Source organism: Ovis aries, chromosome 13 (assembly GCF_016772045.2).
Source record: "Ovis aries strain OAR_USU_Benz2616 breed Rambouillet chromosome 13, ARS-UI_Ramb_v3.0, whole genome shotgun sequence".
NCBI lineage: Eukaryota > Metazoa > Chordata > Mammalia > Artiodactyla > Bovidae > Ovis > Ovis aries.
The window spans coordinates 65,045,546-65,071,019 of record NC_056066.1 but is presented as its reverse complement, the minus strand read 5'-3'; the positions used below and the strand labels follow the sequence as shown (position 1 = coordinate 65,071,019).

At 42.3% G+C, this 25,474-nt stretch overlaps 1 protein-coding gene across 15 annotated transcripts in view; it reads right to left on the bottom strand.

The window, feature by feature from the left end:
- Nucleotides 1-25,474, bottom strand: part of PHF20 (PHD finger protein 20) — a 135,527-nt gene that overhangs the window by 10,944 nt on the left and 99,109 nt on the right. For all 15 annotated transcript variants that reach the window (XM_060397750.1, XM_060397753.1, XM_060397751.1 and 12 more), the window contains 5 exons: nt 18,716-18,814; nt 17,542-17,706; nt 15,986-16,164; nt 7,057-7,156; nt 4,035-4,230 (listed from right to left, as the gene is read on the bottom strand). In XM_060397750.1, the coding sequence (XP_060253733.1) occupies nt 4,035-4,230; nt 7,057-7,156; nt 15,986-16,164; nt 17,542-17,706; nt 18,716-18,814 (739 nt within the window). The remainder of the gene's footprint in view (nt 1-4,034; nt 4,231-7,056; nt 7,157-15,985; nt 16,165-17,541; nt 17,707-18,715; nt 18,815-25,474) is intronic.

The following is a 25,474-nucleotide window of genomic DNA, read 5'->3' as shown; positions in this document are numbered from 1 at the left end:
TGCACCATTCTAAGAGGAGGTGTTTTGTGAAATTATAGTATGTTTTGTACATGTGATAAAAAATGTACTTCTTACTGTGGGATGTACATTTTTTGAAGTTTAAAAGCCACTACTCTAGATAAACTTCACCATTTAACATTTTGTTCACCACTCAGAACTTCCATTATAACCTTTGATCATTAAATGAAATGAAGGAGGAAAGGAAAAAAGGATAGAGGAAGAAAAACCAGGCTCCCCAAGTAAGGCAACAAGTGAGAAGACAGACAGGAGCTACTCGTGTTTGGTTCACAGATGTGCAGAAACGTGGGGACCCTGCCGACTGTCACGACTGCTAATTGTCACAGATGGACTGCTGGCACTCAGTTCATTGAATTCATGGATCCTAAATATCTTGTAACGCTTGGTACAATTCCACACATATAAAGAATTATGCCGTAATATAACTATATACATTATCCTCACCAGTCTGAGCTGAGAATCACTGAAGCCACATCAGCAGGAACTCACCAGCAACTCCCACATACAGGTCCCTCCACAACCACCAACACACACACACACACATCTTCCTGAAGCCTTCCAAAAGAAATGGAATACATCATAACTACGACAGCATGGAATGGGCTTACAGAACCTAAAATTCTGCCCATGAGGGGCTATAACTACGCTTACTCAGCCCTCCCACTCCAGCAATCCCCAGTACCACTCCCATCCACTGAAGCAGGAGAGGAGACCACCAGCATCGAGGCAGCCTGGGTCCCTGGCCACCTCCAATAGGGTACTGCAGTCTGTACCAGGACCCCAGGACCCCAGACATGCCTCTGAAATCATAATTGCAACAGAGGAAATGGAAGTCACTGTAGTCTGAAATCTGTTCACCTGGAGGGCATAAGCCATAGTATGAACCTGTTCTTGCATGAAAATCACAAAAGTCTTTGCCTCCTCCCTCCTACTATTTTCACCCTCCCGGCTAAGATCTGAAGCCTCAGCTACTGATAACCCTGGCCTTTCTCAGTAAGCCCTGTCGATCATGAAGAAGGTATGTACATTCATGCCTATTACTTTTTAAATGACAACAGATACTCTGAAGTTACACCCAGTTTACTGTTTGCCTCTGAAAATGAATCCACTGGGTTGCTTAGGAACAAAATTTTTGAGAATGAAGACTGTGCGCCTGTGATAGCAGAGACCATCCAGGTTTGCAGAGATAGGAACCACCTGCCCATCTCCCATGATCTCTTCTACCTATAATGACTAACAAGCTCTCCTGATGCTCTCTCCTGAACTGCTTGGAGAAGTCAGGTTTTAATTTCAGTACAAAGTCACTGCTACTAAGATGAAGGATCTCAACAGGAATTCGGAAGGAACAAGGTTCTGGAATATGGGACCCAGTTGGAGCACTTATATTTCCCTGAGCAGAAAGAAAAACATCTAATTGAACCCTCAAATGAAAAGAAATGCCGTGACATGTACAATCAGGATCTGAGGTTTCTGTGCACCTTCTATCTGTCTCAGTCAATTTCTGGCTTCTTATTAAGAAGAAATTCCTCTGGCTTACATGAAGTCTTCTGATTTTATAAAATGTAAGGGAACACCCAGTCCATAACATCCTAAACAGGGGCTGTCACAGTAATGGCTAACTTCCCCCAGTAACTATCCTTTCCTTCTGTTACCCACCTCCACACTCAGTCCTGGGTCTGCGCAGGGAACACAGCCACTTGGCTGGCCTCTTGCATTTAGGTGTGTCCACGAAACCATCTGTTCCCTCTCCAGGGGGTTAGAGCAGAAATGAGGTACAGGTGAGACTTCTTGGGTGAGACAGGTGAGATTAAACCCAATGGGATGTCAGAGCAATAAGACAGAAGGAACCCAAGTCCATAGCTAGAATCATGGCAAAAGGCCACTTACCTGGCCTGGGCTCCTGCCTACCTCTGCTTTATGTGAGAAAGAAAATTCCACTTTGCTTTAGCCTTTATTTTTTTGGTCTTTCTTATAGCAGCTTGGCTTTTACCCAAATCAACACAGTCTCTTGCCAAATGTGCTCTGCTCAACCACTTCTTGCCACGCCAGTGCTGGAAGCCGAGTCTCCGTGCACCAGAATGCAGGAGGAAGCAGACCCTCATTCTGTCATCTCCAGGCTCTGGCATTCCACTTCACCTAGCACAGGAGGGCTCCAGGACTAATGAGCACCAGGGAAACCTTGTCGGGGACTGGCTCATGGGCTCTAACGCATGTGTGGGACTAGAGTTTGCACTGTTGATGACTTCATTAAAATGGTGCTCTATAGGCAGGCTCATGGGAGAGCTTAAGGATTCCATCCCTGCCATACCCTGTGCTACCACCAGAGGAAAATTCACAGACCCACTGAGAAGAGGCAGTTAGAGATACGGACAAGGACCTGATGGGAGCTGGGACCTGAATTGTAGCCCTGGAAACCAAGGAGATGGGCTGTCCCACTCAAGGCCCAACTGCCCTATTTGGTAAAGTGGGAACAGATTACAAAAGCCCCATATGAGTTACATTTCTTTCTCAGAGCTTACGTGAACTTGGGTCATCTGACACGTAGAATCTAACCACAGAAGGAAATTCACACTCAATTTCACTCCAAATTCTAGTCATTAAAAACCAGAAGTCCAGCTCCAAAGGGCATAAAACTTCTTTGTCTGAGCAAACTATCAACAGACGTATTTACTGAGTGATCATTATGCTAGAGAGCAGGCCTACCAACAATGTCTGTTCCAGCAGCTTTCAATTTTACTTTGTTTACCAACCAAGAATGTTTCGGATGGGAGTTCCCCAGTAGCCTAATGGTTAGAATTCTGGGCTTTCACTGTTGGGGCCCAGGTTCAATCCCTGGTCAGGGAATAGAGATCCCACAGCTGCACAGCAAGACGAGAAAAGAATGTTTAGGATGAATGGATAAACAAAATATGGTATTACAAATACTGGAATATTATTTAGCCTTAAAAAGGAAGGAAATTCTGATGTAGGCTATAATACAGACAAGCCTTAGGGCTGTTATGCTAAGTGAAATAAGCCAGTCACAAAAGGACAAATACTGTTAAATCCCATTTATACGAGGTTCCCAGAGAGAGTCAAATTCATAAAGACATAAAGTAGAGGGGTGATTGTCAGGGGCTGGGGGAGGGCAAGTGGAGAGCAGTTGCTTACTGGGTACAGAGTCTGCTTTGCATGACACAAAGAATTCTGGAGACTGGCTGCAACAGAGTGAATGTACTTAACACTGCTGAACTGTACACTTAAAAATGGTTAAGATGGCAAACTGCATATTATGTATATGTGTGTGCTCAGTTGTGCCCAATTCTTTGCAACCCCACTGACTATAGCCCATCAGGCTTCTTTGTCCATGGAATTTTCCAGGAAAGAATACTGAGGTGGGTTTCCATTTCCTTCTCCAGGGGATGATCCCCACCCAGAGACTGAACGTACTTCTCTTGGATCTCCTGCACTGGCAGGCAGATTATTTACCACTTCACCACTGGAAAGCCCCTATATTATGTATATCTTACCACAATTTTTTAAAAAACAAAAAACTCAGAATGATACAACAAAACAAAAAACCAACTAAACTATAAATACACACTGCATATCTTGATTTAGTAGTGTTTGCAAGGGTATATACATGTGTCAAAACTCAACGAACAAATGTTCTGTGATGACCTAGAGAGATGGGGTGGGAGGGAAGTTGAAGAGGAAGGGGACATATGTATACTTATGCTGATTAACGCTGTTATGTACCAGAAACCAACCAAGCATTGCAAAGCAATTATCCTCTGATTAAAAACAAATTTTTAAAAGATGAATATTTAAAACAGGTGAGCTTAATTATATGTAAATTATACCTCAATAGAGTTACATTAAAAAAATGTTTATCATGTCACTGAGAATTTTTAATACAGGTCTCAAACTCACTCTTCTCGTCACTGGTTTGGTGGCTTTCCGGTTTCTCACATTCACCCTGCCCTCCGCCCACGCCAAATCAGACTCAGCCCCAGGGCGGCAGGTGCCACACTTACTGCAAGATGCTCATCTTGAGCTGCAGGCCGTGCAGAACCTCGATCACTCTCTGCACGTCGCCGAGAAGCTGGTGGGTGGCCACGATCTTCTTGGCGTTCTGGTGGGAATAGTTCTCTTCTAAAAATGCCAGGCCGTGCATGTGTCCCCTGCTCAACCACTCCTTGTCATACCAGTATTTGAAGCCAGGCCTCTGACCTACAGCAGTGACAATGAGAGAGTTAATCCTTGGTCTGAAGGAAACCCAGACCGTTTCATCATCACGCAGTTATCACACTACTGCTTTTGCATATGTTCATTCATTCATCCAGTATACATTTACCTGGTACCTACTATATGCTGGGCTCTCTACAAGGTGCTAGGGATAAGGTAGTGAGAAAGGTTTATTAATGTCCTGATCTCTGCAACTGGCCAGAAGCAGAGTGGGAATTTCTCATTCCCTCTCCCACTTGAAAACCTTCAGTGACTTCCTACTGTGAACAAAAGAAAACCTAAGGCCCTAACTCTGGTCTAATGAGGCCTGCAGGACCTGGCTCCTCCCTCCCCTCCTTGCCTTACCCTTTCTGGAACACATCAAGCTCCTTCTGGTTTTAGGATCTCTGCTCCAGCACCGCACCCCCACATGTCTGGACCGCTATTCCCCAAGACCTTTGTAGAACTGGCTCTCCACTGCCTCCTCAGACAGGCCCTTAGTTACCTCCCAATAAGACAGCCTCTTTGGTGCCTCCCAGTCATTTCCTGTCCGAGGGCTTTTGTCCCATCAAAGCATTCATCCCTAGCTAATATGTTTTTGTTTATATGTCTTATTTTGACATCTGTTTCTGGCCCCAATCCCACTAAGAGCCAGAATAGGAACTGTTTTGTTCATGCCAGTGTCTAGCAAAAGCCATCTTGAATGAATTTATCACCTGGAAAGACGCCCCAAGTCCCCTCCAACTGTCACCTACCACCTGACTGAATGAACACCCTGCTCCCTTCTCTGGATGTCCGTTTCCCACTTGTTAACAACGACAAATGAACTGAACAGCCTCAGTGGTCCTGTTCACTACAGGGATCCTTGGACTGAAAACACAACCACATGTGACTTGGCAACGTTTCCTATTGCAAAAGCCTAGGGAACAGCTTCCAATCAGACTGCTGTTCACCTCTCAATAGCTATTAAAAACCCTAAAATAATCAAGCCTTATCAAGGTCCTTGGACTCTTTCTGGCTTTACTAAGACACATGGTGGGGAATCCACCTCCACTCTGTTAAGTAACCTTTAAAGAATAGCTCTGTTAGGTTAAACTTCTGGCCCAAGACACTGCAGAATCAAACACAGACAGTAAATGTGACAGTCACTGAGTGCTCAATTCGAGGAATCTACTCCCAGTCTTGGCAATTTAGTTATAAAAGCCCAGAAAGCGCCTAGGGATTGATGAAGATGGTGTATATGATTTCTTAAAAGGAAAAAGTGGAGGAAAGAGTGAGAGACAAAGTAGACAGAAGAGATTTTTTAAACAATGCCCCAGAGGAGCCCTGGGGGCTACGTGTGGAGCCTCAGAGCGGCTGTCAGAGGTGGCCTGAGCAGCAGGATTCAGAGCAGCATTACCGGTTTGACAAGACAAAGGTCAGAGACACCAGTTCTCATCTTCTCTCTGTCACTAACTGAGTGGTCTCATGCCAGTCATGCCCTTTCTGGACCTGATGCTTGCCTGTTAAATGTCAAGGCTAAACTAAGTGGTCTCTGAGATCCTACACATCAGTTATATTCTATGACTCATGGACTACTCTTCCGGCCACGTTCTTTCCTTGGGGTAAAGGGAAAAGTAGAGGCAGATTGCTCTCTGCCTATAGACTAATCTAGCACAAGAAGACACAGTGTCACAGTGGACCTTATCAGGCCCCAGGGGCCCCTACTTGCTGGAAAATGACTGTGGTAGCCCTTCCTATATAACCAGCAAAATAAAGAGAGTTAGTCCCCAAAGTCAGTTCTAATTCCAATTTGCTTCATGGGATTAGGAAAGTCATTTGTATCCCCGGGCATCACTTTCTTCCTCATAAGCAAAAATATAGGACTAGGAGCTCCTACCAGTGCCATCTCATTGTTACTAAAAGGAGTAACAGAAGCAGAGGCTCTCAAGCATTGTCTAGCTGTAAGGGGATCATGGGACTGCACCCAAGGGGAGAGACCTCACATCGACAATGTCCCCATCCCACTGACAGCAAGACAAGAACCACAGAGATTTATAATCCATTACTAAGATTTTTGGAAAGGGGCACTTGAGAGCCACAGGCCAGCCCTGCGGTCATCAACAATGAAACAAACCGATTCTAAGGAAAGAACTCACTCCTCTGGGTGACAGACAGGCTCTTGGCAAACACCTTTCCCGTCCACCTCAAGGGCACATCTCCCTTCTAGGCGGCAAGGATGCAGTGGAAGGCAGATGCCACCAGAGGGAGCAGAGGCCGGTTGCCAACCCTCCAATAGCCCTGAGCAGTCAAGGTCAGGGCCCACATCCTCATGAACTCTCAAGAAAAGGAAAAGGTGTTCGTTCTGGCACCACATATGTTAAAACTGGAACGACGGAGAAAAGATCAGCGTGGCCCAGCACACGAAGGGACGACATGCAAGCCTGTACAGCATCCCACAGTTCACACGGAGTGTCAGTTGCACCAGATGAGAAAGTTATGGAGATCTGTGCGTGCACTTTATAAACAATCACTGCACCAGACACTTACAAATTTGTTAACAGGGTTGAGTTCATGTTATATGATTTTTTAACCACACACACACACACACACGCACAGATTCTAGTTCAAGGCCAGGTCTTCCGCTAAGTGAACCTCTCCACGCACTCTTTCTTACTGCCAAGTTCAGGACAGCTGGCCACCAGGTGGCTAGCAACAAGAGCGAGGAGGCCGAGTCTAGCCAACACTGAAGAAATGAGTCTCAAGACCCCAGACCTTCAGGCTGCTGTACCACCCGCTGTGCTAAGGAAAAGGCTACATACTGTTAAGATCCCTGACTCCAGAAATCGCTACCTGGAGGGTCTCGGCAAACATAACAGGTGTATTTCTCAGGCACATTTTCTTCCAGTAATCCCATGCAGACCCCATGCTGCCAGCACTGGCACTCTTCACACTGTTAGAATTAAAGAAGCAATAAAAAAATTAAACTCAGAAGGAATCCTCCATCCAAAAATAAGACCCACCTGTGGGGGTAGGGGCACTGGGAGGTGGGAGGGAGGGAGGGCACTCCCCACGGACTCACAAGGGAGCTGAGCTGCAGCCACTTGCAGAGCTGCGCTGGCCAACACAGTAGCCACCCTGTGCTTTTAACGTTTAGATTAACAAACGAAGTTAAAAATTCAGTTCCTTTTCCCACCAGCCACATATTACGTGCTCAATAGTTGTATGAGGTTAGAGGCTACTGTACTGGACGGCACAGATAAAGAGAATTTAGATTACACAGTACTTGATCTCAGAAAAATGACTACTTTCCCTCCCATATCTAGAGGGATACTTTTCTGATCACTTTACAAAGACAGAGGAAAAATTGTTTAAGCCCTCAGAGGAAGGTTCGAAAGACAAAAACCTGAGTTTGAATTCTGGCTCAGACATTCATTAGCTGTGTGAGTTTGCAGATCAGGTCACTTCTCCACCCTGGGCTTCAGTTTCCCCATTTGTAAAACAGGATACTATTCCTACTGACCATGTGGGGCTGTCAGTGAGGAATCAATGGGTCATGTGTCATACCGTGGAGCCCAACACACAGCTTTAATGTATAAAGAGCCTATTCCTACTACAAAAAGGCAGGCCTCCTGTGATGCCTCCTGAAGTAACCATGTGCTATGAATGTGCTAAGTCGCTTCAGTCATCTCTGACTGTGCCCGCCAGGCTCCTCTGTCTATGGAATTCTCCAGGCAAGAATTCTGGAGTGGGTTGTCATGCCCTCCTCCAGGGGATCTTCCCAACACAGGATCAAACCTGCGTCTCCTGTATTATAGGCACATTCTTTACCACTGAGCCAGCAGTGAAGCCCAACCACGTGCTGGCACTCTGCATTTCTTCTCTCTAAACCTTACCAAAGGTCACACAGCTGAGAAGAGGCAACAGTGGATCAACACGGTTGGATCCACTGTTGATCAAACAAGCCCAACTAACTGCATGACTAGTTCTTTTAACCCAGGGGTCCCCAACCTCTGGAATCAAATGCCTGATTATCTGAGGTGGGGCAGATGTAATACTAATAGAAATAAAGTGCACAGTAAATGTAATGCACTTGAATCATCATTAAACCATTCCCCACCCCAGGTCCAGGGAAAAACTGTCTTCCACAAAACCTGTCCTTGGTGCCAAAAAGGCTGGGGACCACTCTTTTAACCCCTAGGCTCCACTGCCTTTCCTGGGGAAGGAGGAAAGGGAGAAGGGGCAGGAGGCAGAGAGCAAAAAGAAAGGAGCAGAGGGTGAGGGCAGCACTGGGAGAGCGGTGGCTGGCCTGAGGAGAGGATGCCCGAGAGCTCAGGTCCAGGGGAGGAATGGAGTGGAAAAGGACGCCAAGGGAGACGCCAGGATACTTCCAGCAGTTCCAGACCAGGCCCTGAACCGGTGGACAGCTCTGGAAAGGGGATAGTGAGCTTCTGACATGGTTTGAGGGTAGACCACTGGCCTGGGCCACAAGGGAAAAAAGCTGAAGCTCACAGTCTACAGCCACCTGGAATCAGATAGGCCTCAGCATCAAAGGGCTTTTATGGGCTGATCATATCAGAATCAAAAGGGGCAGAGCTGAAAGAGAGACTTCAGATGTCATCTAGATTCTTCCATTTCCAACAAGGAAACTAAGGCTCAGAGAGAAAGAAAAGGGTATGAGACAACAAAGGCAGCTGGTAGCAGAAAACAGACGAATAATTAAGAATGAAAGTCTCTCTCACCAATGACTTCGTGTTTTAAGAACTAGGAGATACCAAAATTGAATCAAATACAGCTAAGCTGAAATTTTAAAAATAATTTTCTCATGTGGGTCGGGCTAATATACATTGTTCATTTTTAAAAAGTTTAAATTGGGGACTTAATCTGGCAGTCCAGTGGTCAAGACTCTGCACATCCAATGCAGGGGGCACAAGGCTTGATCCCTGGTCAGGGAACTAAGACCCCACATGCCATGCAGTGCGACCACAAAATTAAAATAATTAAAAAGCTTTTTAAAATTTGTGGAGTGGGGGTTAGGGGAGAGCACCTACATTGTGAGGCTTGCAAGATCGTGGTCCCAGACCAGGGACCGAACCCAGGGCCCCACCCTCAGTCACTCAGAGCACCGAGTCCTAACCGCTGGCCCACCAGGGCATTCCCAAAAAGTTTAAGTTTAGAAACAGTAACAGAAAAGATAAACTATCTAAGAATAAATCTAAGACTAAGAATAAAAGCATGCAAGATCTAAATAAAGAAAATTTTTGATTATTTGAAAGACACAGAGACTTCAGTCAATGAATAAGCTGCACTTTATTCCTTAATAGCAAGAGTTATTATCAAAAGGATGGCAGCTTTCCTTGGATTAATATATAAAAATAATGTAGTGCCAATAAAACAATAAACTAATAGCTTTGGAACTATACAGAAGCTGATTCTAATAGCCAGGAAATTCATTAAAAAAACAAAAGGGGGTACTAGCCCTACCAGATATGTTAAACATATTTAAAAAGGCATAATAACTAAAATAGAATTGTACAAGCAAATATAGAGAGCAATCAATGGAAAAGAAGACAGAATCCAGAATAAGAAACAAACTACATACAGAAATACAGTAAACAAAGGTAGCTCTGTCATATGGGGCATGGTGTTGGAACAACTGGGTAGCGAGAGCCTTCATCCTGTATCAGGATAAATTCCAGGCAGATCAAAGATTTACATGGTTTTTAAAAAATAAATGAAACTTCAAAACTACCAGAAGAAATTCATTTATTGAGTTTTCTGTAGACTTTTATGAACTTCCAATGAGGAATCAACTCCTATTCAAATCTCAAAAGCCATTAAAGAAAAGTTTGATATATTTGACCTCATAAAAACAAAGCATCTATAAGATAAGTCAAAAGACAGATGACCAAACAGATACAAATATTTGTCACCGTTTTCACAGCTGATACAAAAACATATCAACAAAAAGCCTATACAAACCAGCAGGAAAATGACCAACCATCCAACAAGTAAATGGATAAAGAACATGAATAGACAGCTCAAAGGAAAAAAATAAGTAAAAAGATGTTCAAATTAACCATTATAAAAAAACAAATAAGCAAAAAGATGTTCAAATTAACCATTAAAAAGATGTTCAAATTAACAATTTTCTCAGAAAATTGTATTAATATAAATTAATGTGAAGTCAAATCAGCCTAATAATAAGTATACACATTAGTATTTCTAGATTTTGAGATTATATGTAAGTATCAACTAATTCTTCATACCTTTACGTATTCCCTGAAATTTTTAAACATTTACTGCTTTCATCATAGAAGTGTTAGTCTCATGAAAAGCTATTTATAGATTATAATTTTCATTTATATATGCATTTGTATGTGTGCATTTAAAAATAACAGTGGTTATTTCTGGGTGAAAATAATCTGGGTCATCCTTGTTTTCTTCTTTGTAGCTCATGGAAAACACAGAAAAATCACAATCATAATTTTTTTTAATTTTTTAAAATAAATTACAAAATAGCTATACTAGAAGATTGTTTTTATCTGAAGAGCAAGGATAAAAAAAGTTTGATAATACTCTGTAGTGACAAGGGCACTGGTAAGGCTGTTCTTGGTACACCAGTGAGTGAAAAGTCACTCAGTCGTGTCCAACTCCTTGCAATCCTGTGGACTACACAGTCCATGGACTGCTCCACGCCAGAATACTGGATTTGGCAACTGTTCTCTTTTCCAGGGCATCTTTCCAACCCAGGGATAGAACCCAGGTCTCCCACATTGCAGGCAGATTCTTTACCAGATGAGCTACCAGGGAAACCCAGGAATGCTGAAGTGGGTAGACCATCCATTCTCCAGAGGATCTTCTTGACCCAGGAATCAAACTGGGGTCTCCTGCATTGCAGGGGGATTCTTTACCAGCTGAGCTACCAGGGAAGCCCCTGGTACACCAGGGAGGGTTTCTATAGTGTTGTTATGACAAATAATATATAACAGTATTTCTCAAAATAACAAAGGCACACAAACTTTTGCCCAGAAACTCTACTTTAAAACTCAGTTTCACTCTTATTCTGGTGTTCCTGTTTCTGCTCAAACTGAGTCTTTTGTCTTGTACTGAAGATTGGGTTAGGTGGGCTCAAGGGGAAATAAAGGTGAGTTTCTGACAATTTTTTGAGGTCTTGTGAGATAAACAAGTCCAGAAAAACAACACCTCAGTCTCACAGGAATACTTACATAAAATCATTCAGTATACTGCTATTAAGACTAGGAACAATCTAAATGTCAATCAATAAGGGAAAGGTTAAATAAATGATGATTTGTTCATTGTGCAGCTATAAAAAAGACTGGGGAAGCTTTCTGAGATTTGAAAATGGAAAGGTCTTCAACTTATATATTATTAAATGAAAAAAAGATATTGAAAATACTATGTATTAAAATAACATGTGTTTAAATTTTTAAAAAGATGGTTGCACAGCAAAGTAAATGATGTACTCAATGCCAGTTCACTTAATGCCACATAAGTTTAAAAATGGTTAGTCTGATAAATTAGCAATGTGGATAACCCAAGAGTCTGTCATACAGAGTTAGAAAGAGAAAAACAAATATCATATATGTGGTATTGGAGACGACTTTTGATAGTCCCTTGGACTGCAAGGAGATCCAACCAGTCCATCCTAAAGGAGATCAGTCCTGAGTGTTCATTGGAAGGACTGATGTTGAAGCTGAAACTCCAATACTTTGGCCACCTGATGCGAAGAGCTGACTCATTTGAAAAGACCCTGATGCTGGCAAAGATTGAAGGTGGGAGGAGAAGAGGACAATGGAGGATGAGACAGTTGGATGTCATCACCAACTCAACGCACATGAGTTTGGATAACTCCAGGAGTTGGTGATGGACAGGGAGGCCTGGCGTGCTGTAATCCATGGGGTCACAAAAAGTTGGACACTACTAAGCGACTAAACTGAACTGAATGTATACATATGGAATCAAGAAAAATGGTACTGATGAGCCTATTTGCAAGGCAGGAACACAGACGCAGATGTAGAGAACAAACCTGTGGACACAGGGAGGAGAGGGTGGGACAAACTGAGAGATATATTGCCATATGTACAACACCATGTGTAAAACAGATAGCTAGTGGGAAGTAGCTATGAAGCACAGGAGCTCAGCTCAGTGCTGTGATGTCCTAGAAGGGTGGGAAGAGGGTAGATGGGATGGAGGCTCAAGAGGGAGGGGATATATGTAAACATACAGCTGACTGACGTCATTTGTACAACAGAAACTAATACAACATTGTAAAGCAATTATATTCCAATTTAAAAAATTTAAAAAGACAGTAAACTTTATGGTATGTATGCATCCATGCTAAATTGCTTCAGTCATGTCCAACTCTTTTTGACCCTAATGACCATAGCTCGCCAGGTTCCTCTGTCCATGGGATTCCCCAGGCAAGAATACTGGAGTGGGTTGCCATGTCCTCCTCCAGGGGATCTTCCCAACCCAGGGATTGAACCCACGTTTCTCAGGTATCCTGCCTTGGTATGCAGGTTCTTTATCACTGGCACCACCTTACAAAAAGAAAGGGAAAATATGGAGAGAATATATGTATTACTGCTTATTTTGCCACTGAATGTTTCTGGAGTTATGCACAAGAACATGGTGAAGACTGTCTCCAGGGAAAGCAAACAAGTTTTTTATATGGGCTTCTTATTAAAGATGCTATACAATTTTCACTGGGGTTTGGCACCTAATGTTATATATTTGTTGCTCTAGGGCAAAGGTCAACCGACTATAGCCCACAGGCCAAATTCAGCTTAACTCCTGTTTTGGTAAATTAAGTATTACACGAACATAACCATACTCCTTCATTTTTTGGTACTACTTCTGGCTGCTTGGGGCAGAGCTGCGCAGTTGTGACAGAAACCAAATGACCAAAGCCTAAAATACTTATTATCTGGTCCTTTAAGAAAAAGTTCGCCAAACCTGCCCTAGAGCAATTAAAATAATTCAAATATTAATGAGTTTCTTGATGTTCATTTTTTATGTGGTACCCAGATTTCTCAAACATTCATGATTATTAAATAGGATTTTAACCTTCCAGTGATTTAAATTTGCACTGGTAAATAAAATCAAATAATAATATACATGAGCAATACTGATACCAAATAATGAAATGAACAAAGAAAACTATTTCGCTAAAATAATCTTCTACAAAACAAATTCTAAATGTATTTCATGACTGTGCAAATTATCAATGTAAGTTAGAATTTTAAGGGAACAAATGACTTGAATTTTCCTAGACAATGAACATATTTAAAACTAGATGAATATGTTTTAAAGGCTTAAACTGTACTTGTTCCCGCTGCTGCTGCTGCTGTTTGGCCACTAAGTTGTGTCTGACTCTTTGCGACCCCATGGACTGCAGTTCACCAGGCTCCCCGTCCATGGGATTTTTCAGACAAGAATATTGGAGTGGGTTGCCATTTCCTTCTCCAGGGCATCTTTCCAACCCATATCCCCAGTGAATGAACCCATATCCCCTGCTTGGCAGGCAGATTCTTTACCATTGAGCCAGCTGGGAAGTCCCATTTGTTCATATTAGCTTCCTTTAAATTTACGCCTTTTGCTGAAATTACTGAGTAGAAAAGGTACCCTGCTCATGATGACAGATAAAGTCAGGAACTGTCCCTTTACAACACAAAGCCAGCTGGCAGCAAGTGAACACCAAGTATTCTACAGCAAAACCCACGGTGTTCTGAAGTGAGCTCGTCACCACCACAATGCCAGAAAGCAAGCCACAGTGCTGAGCTGAGCTGAGGGGAGGCTGAGCTGGAAGTGGAGCCCAGGAAGCACAAAATGGACTCAGCCATGTGAAAGCTGATGTGGCCTCAATTTTCCAAACTTAGTTTCATAGCACAAAAGTGGTACTTCAAGCTCTATCCCCCAAACACCCCATGATCCTTGCCACTTACAGAAAACTCAATGGAGAAAGTACCATGGTGGATCAGAAGAGCCTTGCCAGCAGAGGCCTTCATTACTCAACCACTAATGATTTCTGTGGACATATGAGGACCAAATCAGGCTTCCAACGCCCAGAACTGAGCACATGCCCCGAGAGACAGGATAAAAACTAACCATCTTCAACATACTTTTAAAACCAAATTTAAAAAAAAAATCTGCTTAAAACAGTGGGGGGATGTTTCATGTTATGTAAGTTTTTGAATTATATTCCACTGAGCTTCCCAGATTCTACACACAGGTGTGTTTTATTAAATGGGACTATTTCAAAAGAAAAAATAAAGCAAAAAATGTACACTCCAAGCTTAATGTTAAGACAACATATGTTAAGAGCCCATAACAGTACACATAATTCTGTACTGTTAGACTAACTAAGTATTATGCTGTCCTTAAAACAAAGCTTTTCTGCCTGTCTCTGATTAATTAAAGTGACTACATAGCATGCTATTTAGGAAAAGTCGCCCACGCAATGGCCATGTTCATTAGGCTTATCTCACAAAAAGAAGAAAACAACAGAGACACCGAAATGCTCTAAGTCAGCAACCAGCACACCACCCTGAATGCATATTAGACCTTACTGAAAGAGGCCATTTCTGAACTTCAAAGTAAAAATTATTCATTCTGAGCTTTCAAAACTACTGCTTTTACCTGTTATACATTTTGGGGTTCTGTGAAAGAGTCTACATGGGCAAGGGGTTCTGATGCTGAAAAAGTCTGAGAACAACTGACCTAACGCATGGTGGTGGTTTAGTCGCCAAGTTATGTCTAACTTCTTGTGACCCATGGACTGTAGCCCACCAGGCTCCTTTGTCCATGGGATATTCCAGGCAAGAATACTGGAGTGGGTTGGCATTTCCTTCTCCAGGAGATCTTCCTGACCCAGGGACCAAACCTGGGTCTCTTGTATTACAGCAGATTCTTTACTGACTGAGCCACCAGGGAAGCCTGACCTAATGCACACTAAAGATCATAAATAGCAGGAGCTACTAGAGACCATTCACGTACCTTCAGTTCCCAGGGGCTGCCATGAAGGCTATTCAAGAGGAAAAAATTCCTAAAATAGTTCTAACCAATGTACACATGACTTCGGTAAAAAACTCAGGTTCCCTGAATACCCAGGGTATTTATGACAGTCCAGGGAGTCAACCAGGCAACAGTCACCTCCAGCACGACTGTGATTAAGAGCAAGAGAAGGACAGAGGCAAGCAGTTGCTAGCCAGTGACGGTCTCCCAGAGCAGGCAAGGGACTCCCCCCCCATTCACCCCCGCCAGGAGACACATCCCAGAAATGGAGATGACAACTACAGATGCCAGGGAAATAAAGAGTAAGAAACAGACAAGCTCTAAAACTGGCCACCATTTCATTAGGGTTAAAGAAAATCTACCTTAGAGAGAAGATATGGGTCCACAGGAAGATCAAACTGCCTCTCCAGAGTGTTGGGTCCCTACTGTTTAACTCCTCACTGTGTGACCACAGGCAAGGCCCTTCCCATTAGTGAGCCCAGCTGGCCTAAGCAGAGCATGAGAGATTTACACTCAACGATCCCTCAAGTTCTCCCTTATTCTATTAATAGGATTTTACTGGCCTGAGATGCAGAGAAACCTGAACGAGTAAGCAACACTCAACCTAGTGCTGAAAGTACCGCCTACCTGGGGCTTCTGACCTGACTTGTGATTCTTGCTGGCCTTGAACAGTAGTCCTTCAAAATCCCCACCAAGGACCAGTTTGTGTTTCTCTGGACCTGTGGCTCCTGGAAGCTCCACCTACCTGAATCATGAAGTCATTTTCCTCCTGAATCTCACAGATGCAGCGGACCACTTCAAAGTCATAACGGTCATCCCCATCAAGTTCCTCGTCTGGATTAGTGGTCACATCGATGTCTTGGCCATACTCCTCATCGCTCCAAAGAAAGCTCTCGGAAGAGGACTCACTCAGATTATCCTCTTCTACGAGGAAAGGGAAAACCACAGTCACAAAATAAAAATAGTCAACCCTAGATCACCAAGACCTGTAACAAATGACCTTACAGACCCTCTCCTCCGTGAGCTTTCACAGAGCTGGGAAATATGAACTCCAATTAGTTCCTTGGGCCTGTCATCTACTAACAGCCCAAACAATATCTGCTGCATGGCAGTAAACTGAGCTCCCTTTCCTCATTTTCCTGACACCGAAGCCCAAGGGTAAGTAGCTGCTCAAGGTCACAGAGCTCAATGGCAGAGAAATTGCAACTCCCCGTGAACCCTACAGATCATCATCCCTAATGACGCCAACATATTCCTCAACCTCACCCCAGCTACCCAGGGCCTGGTTTACAGCAAAGTCTGTATCCACAGTCACCTTCAAAACTCTGTAAACCTTGGAGAATGAGGAAGGGGAAGATTCCAAGGATAGTCAGAACTAGAATATCTAGTCTGGGGTGCCTGATTAGTGATAATTACAGCTAACATTTACCGATCACTTATTCTGTACCAGACACTGTTGTAAGTACTTTAAATATATTTATTAACTATTTTTAAACTCATGATCATCCTATGAGTTGCTGAAGATGGGGAAGCTTCAAGGTTGACTCGGATTTCCCCAAGCAACCAGGTTATATGCAGAGGCCACCAACAAGAAATGAAGGAACAGGGAGGTAGGTGTGCAAGGGAAAGAGGGATAATGAAATTGGTTATAGACACATTGGCTGAGGGGTACCTATGAGACATTCTACTAAGACCAAAATTGGAGAGAAGGGAAATTCAGGAAAGGTATAGCTAATGGCCTATTTTATTTGATGTCTGGTTTTTTTTCAGCTGCTAACTCTTTTGTAACACCATGGACTGTAGCCTACCAGGTTCCTCTGTCCATGGGATTTTCCAGGCAAGAATACTGAAGTGAGTTGCCATTTTCTTCTCCATTTATTTGATATACTTTTTATTTAAAAGATCTAACAATTACTTGCAGAAGGCCTAAGAGTAGACTACAATATCAACATAAATCCAGCATTCTCAGACTATGCTGCTGCTGCTGCTAAGTTGCTTCAGTCGTGTCTGACTCTGTGTGACCCCACAGACGGGGCCCACCAGGCTCCCCCATCCCTGGAATTCTCCAGGCAAGAACACTGGAGTAGGTTGCCATTTCCTTCTCCAATGCATGAACATGAAAAGTGAAAGTGAAGTTGCTCAGCTATGTCCGACTCTTCATGACCCCACGGACTACAGCCTACCAGGCTCCTCCATCCATGAGATTTTCCAGGCAAGAGTACTGGAGTGGGGTGCCATTGCCTTCCCTGTCTCAGACTATAGTGTTGTACAAATGGTCAAGCCAGCAGAGAGCCTCCTTACCAGACACTTTCACTTTCCCTTTGTGGTTTCCAGACTCTGCGCCTTGGATCTGTGGGCTCATATGGGCACCAGGCTTGTGTGAGGAACCACACTTGGTAACAGCAAATGTCTTAGGTGGAGAAGGTTCCTGGGAAGTGTCACTGACCTCCTCACTGCAAGGGCATTCTGGAAGAATAAGATCAAGAAGAAATTAGCACCCCTAGACATCATCAGGGCATTCCAGAATCAATACCATCCAACCAACAGCTCTGCTGGTCAAACAGCTCAAATGCTCAGGAGGAATTCAGCTACAAAAGAGTACAAGGTTAATACTTATAGTTACCTCTAAGAACCTCAAATCCAAAGCCTTCCTCCTCACCACCACCCTTCTCCCTCCTTTTCTAAGAAGATTGTTTCTCTAAGCCAGAAGATGGTTTGAGAATAAAATGTGGCATTCCTTTAGCTCCCAAGACTGGAGCACTGATTTTCTTAAAAAATTGGCATTTTTGTTGGAGCTAGGCACATACTTTTAAAGAGATACATCCTTTCTTAAAAGGGTTCAGAAATGTACATTTAAGAGTTGTGTGTGCACACAATTAGAGAACGAACTTACAGTTGCCAGGGGGAAGGAATGGGGGAAATGTTAGAGAGTTTGGGATGGACATGTACACACTGCTATATTTAAAATGGGTAACCAAGGTCCTAGTGTGTAGCAGAGGGAACTCTGTTCATGTTATGTGGCAGCCTGGATGAGAAGGGAGTACAGGGGAGAACAGATACACGTATACGGCTGAGTCCCTTCACTGTTCACCTGAAACTATCACAATGTTGTTAACTGGCTATACACCAATACAAAATTAAAAGTTCACAAATAAATACAATAAAAACTGAAAAAGAGTTGTGTATGCAAACAAATACAGTTATTCACCTGCATATCCTCTCCTACAATGATGCTTTCACTGTGATAGGGCAATGCTGGCCAACACAGCCCGAGGGAGGGCTTTCTATACGCCAGCGCGGCCTTGAGGCACCCAGGGTAAGTGGGCTCTTCCCCTGCCACTGCCCATGTCAGGCCGATCCCACAAGCTCCATTACAGGCTTGCTGACCCTGCCTCTCCTCAGAGGCAGGACTATGAAGAAGCAACTCCTCTTACCTGTAAGGAAACCCAAGTGAAATGCCCCGGGGAAAATTTACCAGGTTTGGTTTTCTTTTTCTTTTTCTTTTTCTTCTTTGGTTTCACCCTCACAAACTCTTTGAATTTCTTCTCTTTATTCTTCTCCTTGTCTTTTGCAGCTAGAATTAAATAGAAGCGTGTAAGTGTTGGAATTCTAACATTCTGTTTTCAATGCCAGGATATTTATGCTTAAGTAACTAAGAACTAAAATGGGCAGAAGAACACAGTTCCCGATTGGGTACTGCCTGGGAGGTCATCTTCCATCTCCCTCAGCACTCTGCTGCAGCCCCTTCTCTAAAGCCCCTTCTGAGTCTTTAGACTAGAGGCTGGCAAACTCTAGCCCACTGCTTGTTATTGGAAATAAGTTTTATTGAAATACACTATGCTCATCTGTTAAATGTTGACCGCGGCTGCTGCTGTGCTTCAATGACAGATGTGAGGAGTAAAAATAGAGATCTTCTGGCCCTCAAAGCTGAAAATACTTATTGTCTGGTCTTTTACAGAAAAAGTTTGCCAACCTTACTTAGATCACTATTCCTGAACACTGGCTACATTTTGCAATCACCAAGGAAGATTCCAGAAAGTGAATGCCCGGGTCCTACACACACAGATTCTGATTTGACTGGTTTGAATCCTGAACGTCAGGATTTTGTTTGCTTGATGATGCTGCTGATTTTTTTTTAATAATTGAAGTACAATTCACACCATATAAAAATATCCATTTAAAAAGGAACGATTCACACCTTCCAAAAGCCACAACTCTTTTCACAGCAAAGCTTCTGAAGTTATCATTCCTGCCAAACTTCTCAATTCAGTTTTCCTAATTCCCACCTAAAAAGCTTCCCACCTACCACTCAACTGAAGCTGCAGTTTTCAAGTTATCAATAGCTTCACCATTGCAAAAATCCAGTTGTTTCTTCTTTCTTATCAAACATATCTGTAGCATTTCAAATAACTGCTCATGTTTTACTTTTTCAGTGTTAAGACATGTTTAAACACACACATATCCTCTGACCCAGCCACCCCACTCCTAAGAGAAAGGATAACTTATGTCCACATTGAGACTTGTACATGAATGCCCACAGCTTTAGTTGTAATCTCCCAAGCTGAAAACTGCCCAAATGTCCATAACCAGGTGAGTGGACAAATAATTTGTGGTGTATTTATACAATGAAATACTTTCAACAATAAAAGTATAAATATGTTGCATATAAATAATATGCAACAACAAAAGTATTTATAAGTGAAATAAGCATACTGAGTAAAAGGAGTCACATAAAATCTAGTGCATACTGCATGATTCCATGTATATAAAATTCTAGAAACTGAAACACTAATCTATAAAATAGAAAGCAGAATAGTGACTACCTGGGGATGAGAGAGTGGGGAGGAATGGAAAAGAGGAATTAAAAGAGGGCACAAGGAAATTTTAAGAGATAATCGACAGGTTTACCATCTTACTGTGGTAATGCCCAGGTCCATATTTAAATTATACAATACAAATATATGCAGTCCACTGAACAACAACAAGTAAGCTTTAATAAAGCTGTAGGGAGGGTGGGGGAAGGTTGAGGGGTGGTGGCTGAGAAGGAACAATCCAGCAGCAGGTAGTACACAATATTGGCAACCACTTCTACCCTAGTTCCAAAACATTCCCACCACTCCGGAGTAAAACCACTTCCCCTTAAGCAGATTTTCCCCAAACCCTCAACCCTTGGCAACCACCAATCTCCATCTGGCTTTGTGGATTCATCCATTCAGGGCATTTCATATACACACAATATGTGACCTTTTGTGTCTGGCTTCTTTAACTTAGCGAAATGTTTTCAAGGCATCAGGGTTTTTTAAAAATACTCTTCAAGTGACTCTGATGTGGAATCAAGATGGATCAAAGCAAGTGTGGAATAGAGTGAACATCCAGATGCAACTGATTTTAACTGAGCACTTGTGTGCAACGATCGCAAATATCTCATTCAGTCCTGACAACCAACTGTGTGTATCATTCCAGCTTTACAGATGAGGAAACTGAAGTTTGGTGAGGCAGACACCAGCTTGATATCATAAAGACATTTAAAAACAGTGCAACTGACTCTCTAGCATCAAGTCAGCACTATCGCCCAAGTCCCTCTCCCAATCAGACATCCAGGAACTATCAGAGAAGATAGTGGGCTGCATCTCCCAGCTGGCAAGCCTAGCCTTACAGGCAGAAGTTAATCTACTGGCTAAAGAACACATGACGGTAGCGTCTCTAAGCTCCCTTCCTATTAAAATACTCTGCAACTGGGGAACAAAGCTCAAAAACAAGAACTCAAGGAAAGACCTCAGTCTAATTTACAAAAATACTGTTTTTAAGATTAAGAAAATAGGGCCCAGGGACTTCCCTGATGGTCTAGTGGTTCAGACTCTGCACTTTCACTGCAGGGGAATGGGTTTGATCCCTGGTCTGGGAACTAGATTCTACACGCCTTGTGGTGTGGCCAAAAACAAACAAAAATCAGGGCCCAAAGAAACAAGTTGACTTAGCCAAAATCATTCAATTAATTAGCAAGATATGGTTAAAAGTCTTCTAAATGTCATAAAAGCTATCAAAAATATTTATTTTCCCTCTAATCCTAGGAACAGTCTTCCTCAGGAATAGAAACAAAACAACTCATTTCTGCAATACCCACTAGAACTCATTCTATGTAGCCAGCATTACTTTAATACTAAAATCATATAAAGACATTACAAGAAAGAAAATCTAAAGACCATTTTCTCTCATGAACACAAATGCAAAAAAAATAGCAAATTGAACCCAACACTGTATAAAAAGAATTAAATACCACGACTAACTGGGATTTATGCCAGGTATAAAGGAAGGCTAGCTCAACAACTAATGTAGTCTATTGTTTTCCTCTATTTCTTTGTATTGTTCATTTAAGAAGGCCTTCTTAATCTTTCCCTGCTATTCTCTGGAACTCTGCATTCAGCTGGGTATATATTATCCCTACTTTCTTCAATATAAGCCTGAATTATGCAATAAGGAGCTGATGATCTGAGCCACAGTCAGTTCCAGGTCTTGTTTTTGCTAACTGTATCGAGCTTTTCTATCTCCAGCTACAAAGAATATAATCAGTGTGATTTCAATATTGACCATTTGGTGAGGTCCATGTGCAGAACTGTCTTCTGTGTTGTTGGAAAAGGGTGTTTGCTATGACCAGTGTGTTCTCTTGACAAGACTGTTAGCCTTTGCCCTGCTTCACTTTGTACTTTGAAGCCAAACTTGCGTGTTACTTCAGACATCTCTTGACTTCCTACTTTTTCATTCCAATCACCTAGGATGGAAAGAACATCTTTTTTTTTTTTTTTTAATGTTAGTTTTAGTCTAGAAGGTCTTGTACATTTTCACAGAACCAGTCAACTTCAGCTTCTTCAGCATCAGTAGCTGGGGCACAGACTTGGATTACTGTGATGTTGAATGGTTTGTCTTGGAAATGAACATAGTTCGTTCTGTTGTTTTTGAGATTGCACGCAAGTACTGCATTTTGGACTCTTTTGTTGACTATGATGGCTACTCCATTTCTTCTAAGGGATTCTTGTTCACAGAAGTAGATATAAAAGTCATCTGAATTAAATTTGCCCATTCCTGTCCATTTTAGTTCACTGATTATTAAGATGTCAATGCTCACTCTGGTCATCTTCTGCTTAACCATGTCCAATTTACCCTGATTCATGGACCTAACATTCCAGGTTCCTATGCAATACTGTTCTTTATAGCACTGGACTTTACTTTCACCACCAGATATTTCCACAACTGAGTGTCATTTCCACTTTGGCCCAGCCACCTCATTCTTTCTGCAGCTATTAGTAACTGTCCTCCACTCTTCTCCAGGAGCATTATGGACACCTTCCAACCTGGGGGGCTCATCTTCCAGTGTCATACCTTTTTGCCTTTTCATACTGTACCTGGGGTTCTTGCGGCAACAATGTTGGAGTGGTTCACCATTTCCTCCTCCAGTGGACCACGTTTTGTCAGAACTCTTCACTATAATCCATCTGCCTTTTGTGGCCCTGCACAGCATGGCTCATAGCTTCATTGAATTACACAAGCTCCTTCGCCACAAGAAAGCTGTGATCCATGAAGGGGATCAGTTTTCATTCCAGTCCGAAAGAAGGGCAATGCCAAAGAATGTTTGCACTACTGTACGACTGCACAACTGCACTCTTTCCACACGCTATCAAGTTTATGCTCAAAATCTTCCAAGCTAAACTTGACCAGAATGTGAATCAAGAACTTCCAGATGTGTAAGCTGGGTTTTGAAAAAGCAGAGGAACCAGAGATCAAATTGCCAACATTCATTGGATCGTGGAGAAAGCAAGGGAATTCTAGAAAAATATCTACTTCTGCTAAAGCCTCTGACTGTGTGGATCACAACAAACTGGAAAATTCTTAAAGAGATGGGAGTATAAGACCATCATACATGTCTTCTGAGAAATCTGTTTAAGGGTCAAGAAGCAACTGTTAGAATTGGATGTGGACAATGGACTGGTTCAAAATTGGAAAAGGATGGTGTCAAGCTGTATATTATCACCCTGCTTATTTAACTTTTGTGCAGAGTACATTATTCAAAATGCTGGGCTAGATGAATCACAAACTGGAATCAAGACTGCTGGGAAAAATATCAACAACCTCAGATATGTGGATGATATCATTCTAATGGCAGAAAGTGAAGAGGAACTAAAGAGCCTCTTGATGCAGGTGAAAGAGGAAAGTGACAAAGCTGGGTTGAAACTCAACATTCAGAAAATGAAGATCATGGCATCCGGTCCTATCACTTCATGGCAAATAGATGGGGAAACAATGGAAATAGTGGCAGATTTCCTTTCCTTGGGCTTCAAAATCACTGTGGACAGTGACTGCAGCCATGAAATTAAAAGACACCTGCTCCTTGGAAGGAAAGCTATGATAAACCTAGACAGTGTATTAAAAGCAGAGATATCACTTTGCCAACAAAGGTACACATAGTCAAAGCTATGGTTTTTCCAGGAGTCATTTAAGGATATGAGAGTTGGACCATAAGGCTTAGCACCAAAAAACTGACACTTTCAAACTGTGACACTGGAGAAGACTGTTGAGAGTCCCTTGGACAGCAAAGAGATCAAACCAGTCAATCCTAAAGGAAATGAACCCTGACTATTCACTGGAAGGATTGATGCTGAAGCTGAATCTCCAATACTCTGGCCACCTGATGGGAAGAGCCAACTCACTGGAAAAGACCCTGATGCTGAGGAAGACTGAAGGCAAGAGAAGAAGGAGCCAACAGAGGATGAGATGGTTAGATAGCATTGCCAACTCAAAGGACATGAATTTGAGTAAACTCCAGGAGATAGTGGAGGACAGAAGAATCTGGCATGGCATGGGTCCCAAAGAGTTGGACATGACCCAACAACTAAACAACAGCAACCATATCAACAGACTAAAAAAGAAAAATAATATATCAATTGATGCAGGAAAAGCATTTGACAAAATCCAGCACTCATTCAAGATAAAAATTCTCAGAGAACTAGGAATAAAGGACATCTACCGATACAAAAAACGTACAGCTAACTTCATATTTATGTTGAGAACTGGATATTTTCTCTTAAGATAAGGAACAAGGCAAGGATGTACCATCTCAAAACTCCTACTCACATGGTACTAGACATCCTAGCTAGCACAATAAGACAAGAAAACAAAATAATATGTAACACTGAAATGAGAGAAATAAAACAGTTTATGCTTTACCAGGACATTGGTCTTTACTATGAATTTGAGCAAATGATTGATGCGATTTGATGTACCTCCACCCATACACATATAAAAACTACTGCTCAATCCAGTTCTTGATTTGTAAACTCAGGTTTTAATGACCTAAAGTAGCTGTATCCATTAGCTTAATGTAATGCTAACAGCATTAACCCAAACACTAGCAGATCTGGCTGAAGAGATACAACCTAGGTTCTGAATCCTTGAGAAGGAAAGGTGCAAGTGTAGGGTATAAACTGCCAAATCCAGGGCATGCCCAGTTATGGGAATTCCTTTGGGTTTCTCTAGCAACAATTTTTGCATTTCACATTTTATAAAACAGCATTGCATCCTTTAGGGAACACACAGGCTGTAAGAAAAAAGATGGGGAAGTTCATTATATACAAGAGATTTCTGAAGACCCCACATTATTCAAATTCACATAATTCATGACTAATATTCCCAGAAAATAAAGGCATAATGAACACACTTTCATTGGCCTACCAGCTTTGAAATCATATGGTTGATGGATTTTTCTCAATTTGCTAGGATTTGCATTAATTCAAATTTTATATATAAGGCTTTTTATATTGCACAACTTCAAACTGATCAACTTCAATTTTGAACAAAACACATCTGTATCTTAACATGATTACCACTTTACAGAGGAGAAGGTGAAATTCAGGGAAGATGCAAGATCATACAAATTAGTATACAGAAAAGATGAACTCAGATACATGGGTCTGAGTACTTGGGCCATGTGTGGGCCCTGTGCACTGTCCCTGAAATAGGAAATGAACACAGAGCATGCCAACTGCTCTGCAATTCAATGCCGCCGCCACCCTCTCCTTGGCTGTGTAGGGTCTGCTGGGTGGACTTGCTGGGTGCAACAGACATTACAGGTATAGCCCAGAATCTCTTCTACCCTTCCTTCACTGTGCAGCATTTAAGAGTCTGGACAGGATTAACCACACACTCACTTAAATACGTAAGAGTAATCCTATGCCTCTTGTCA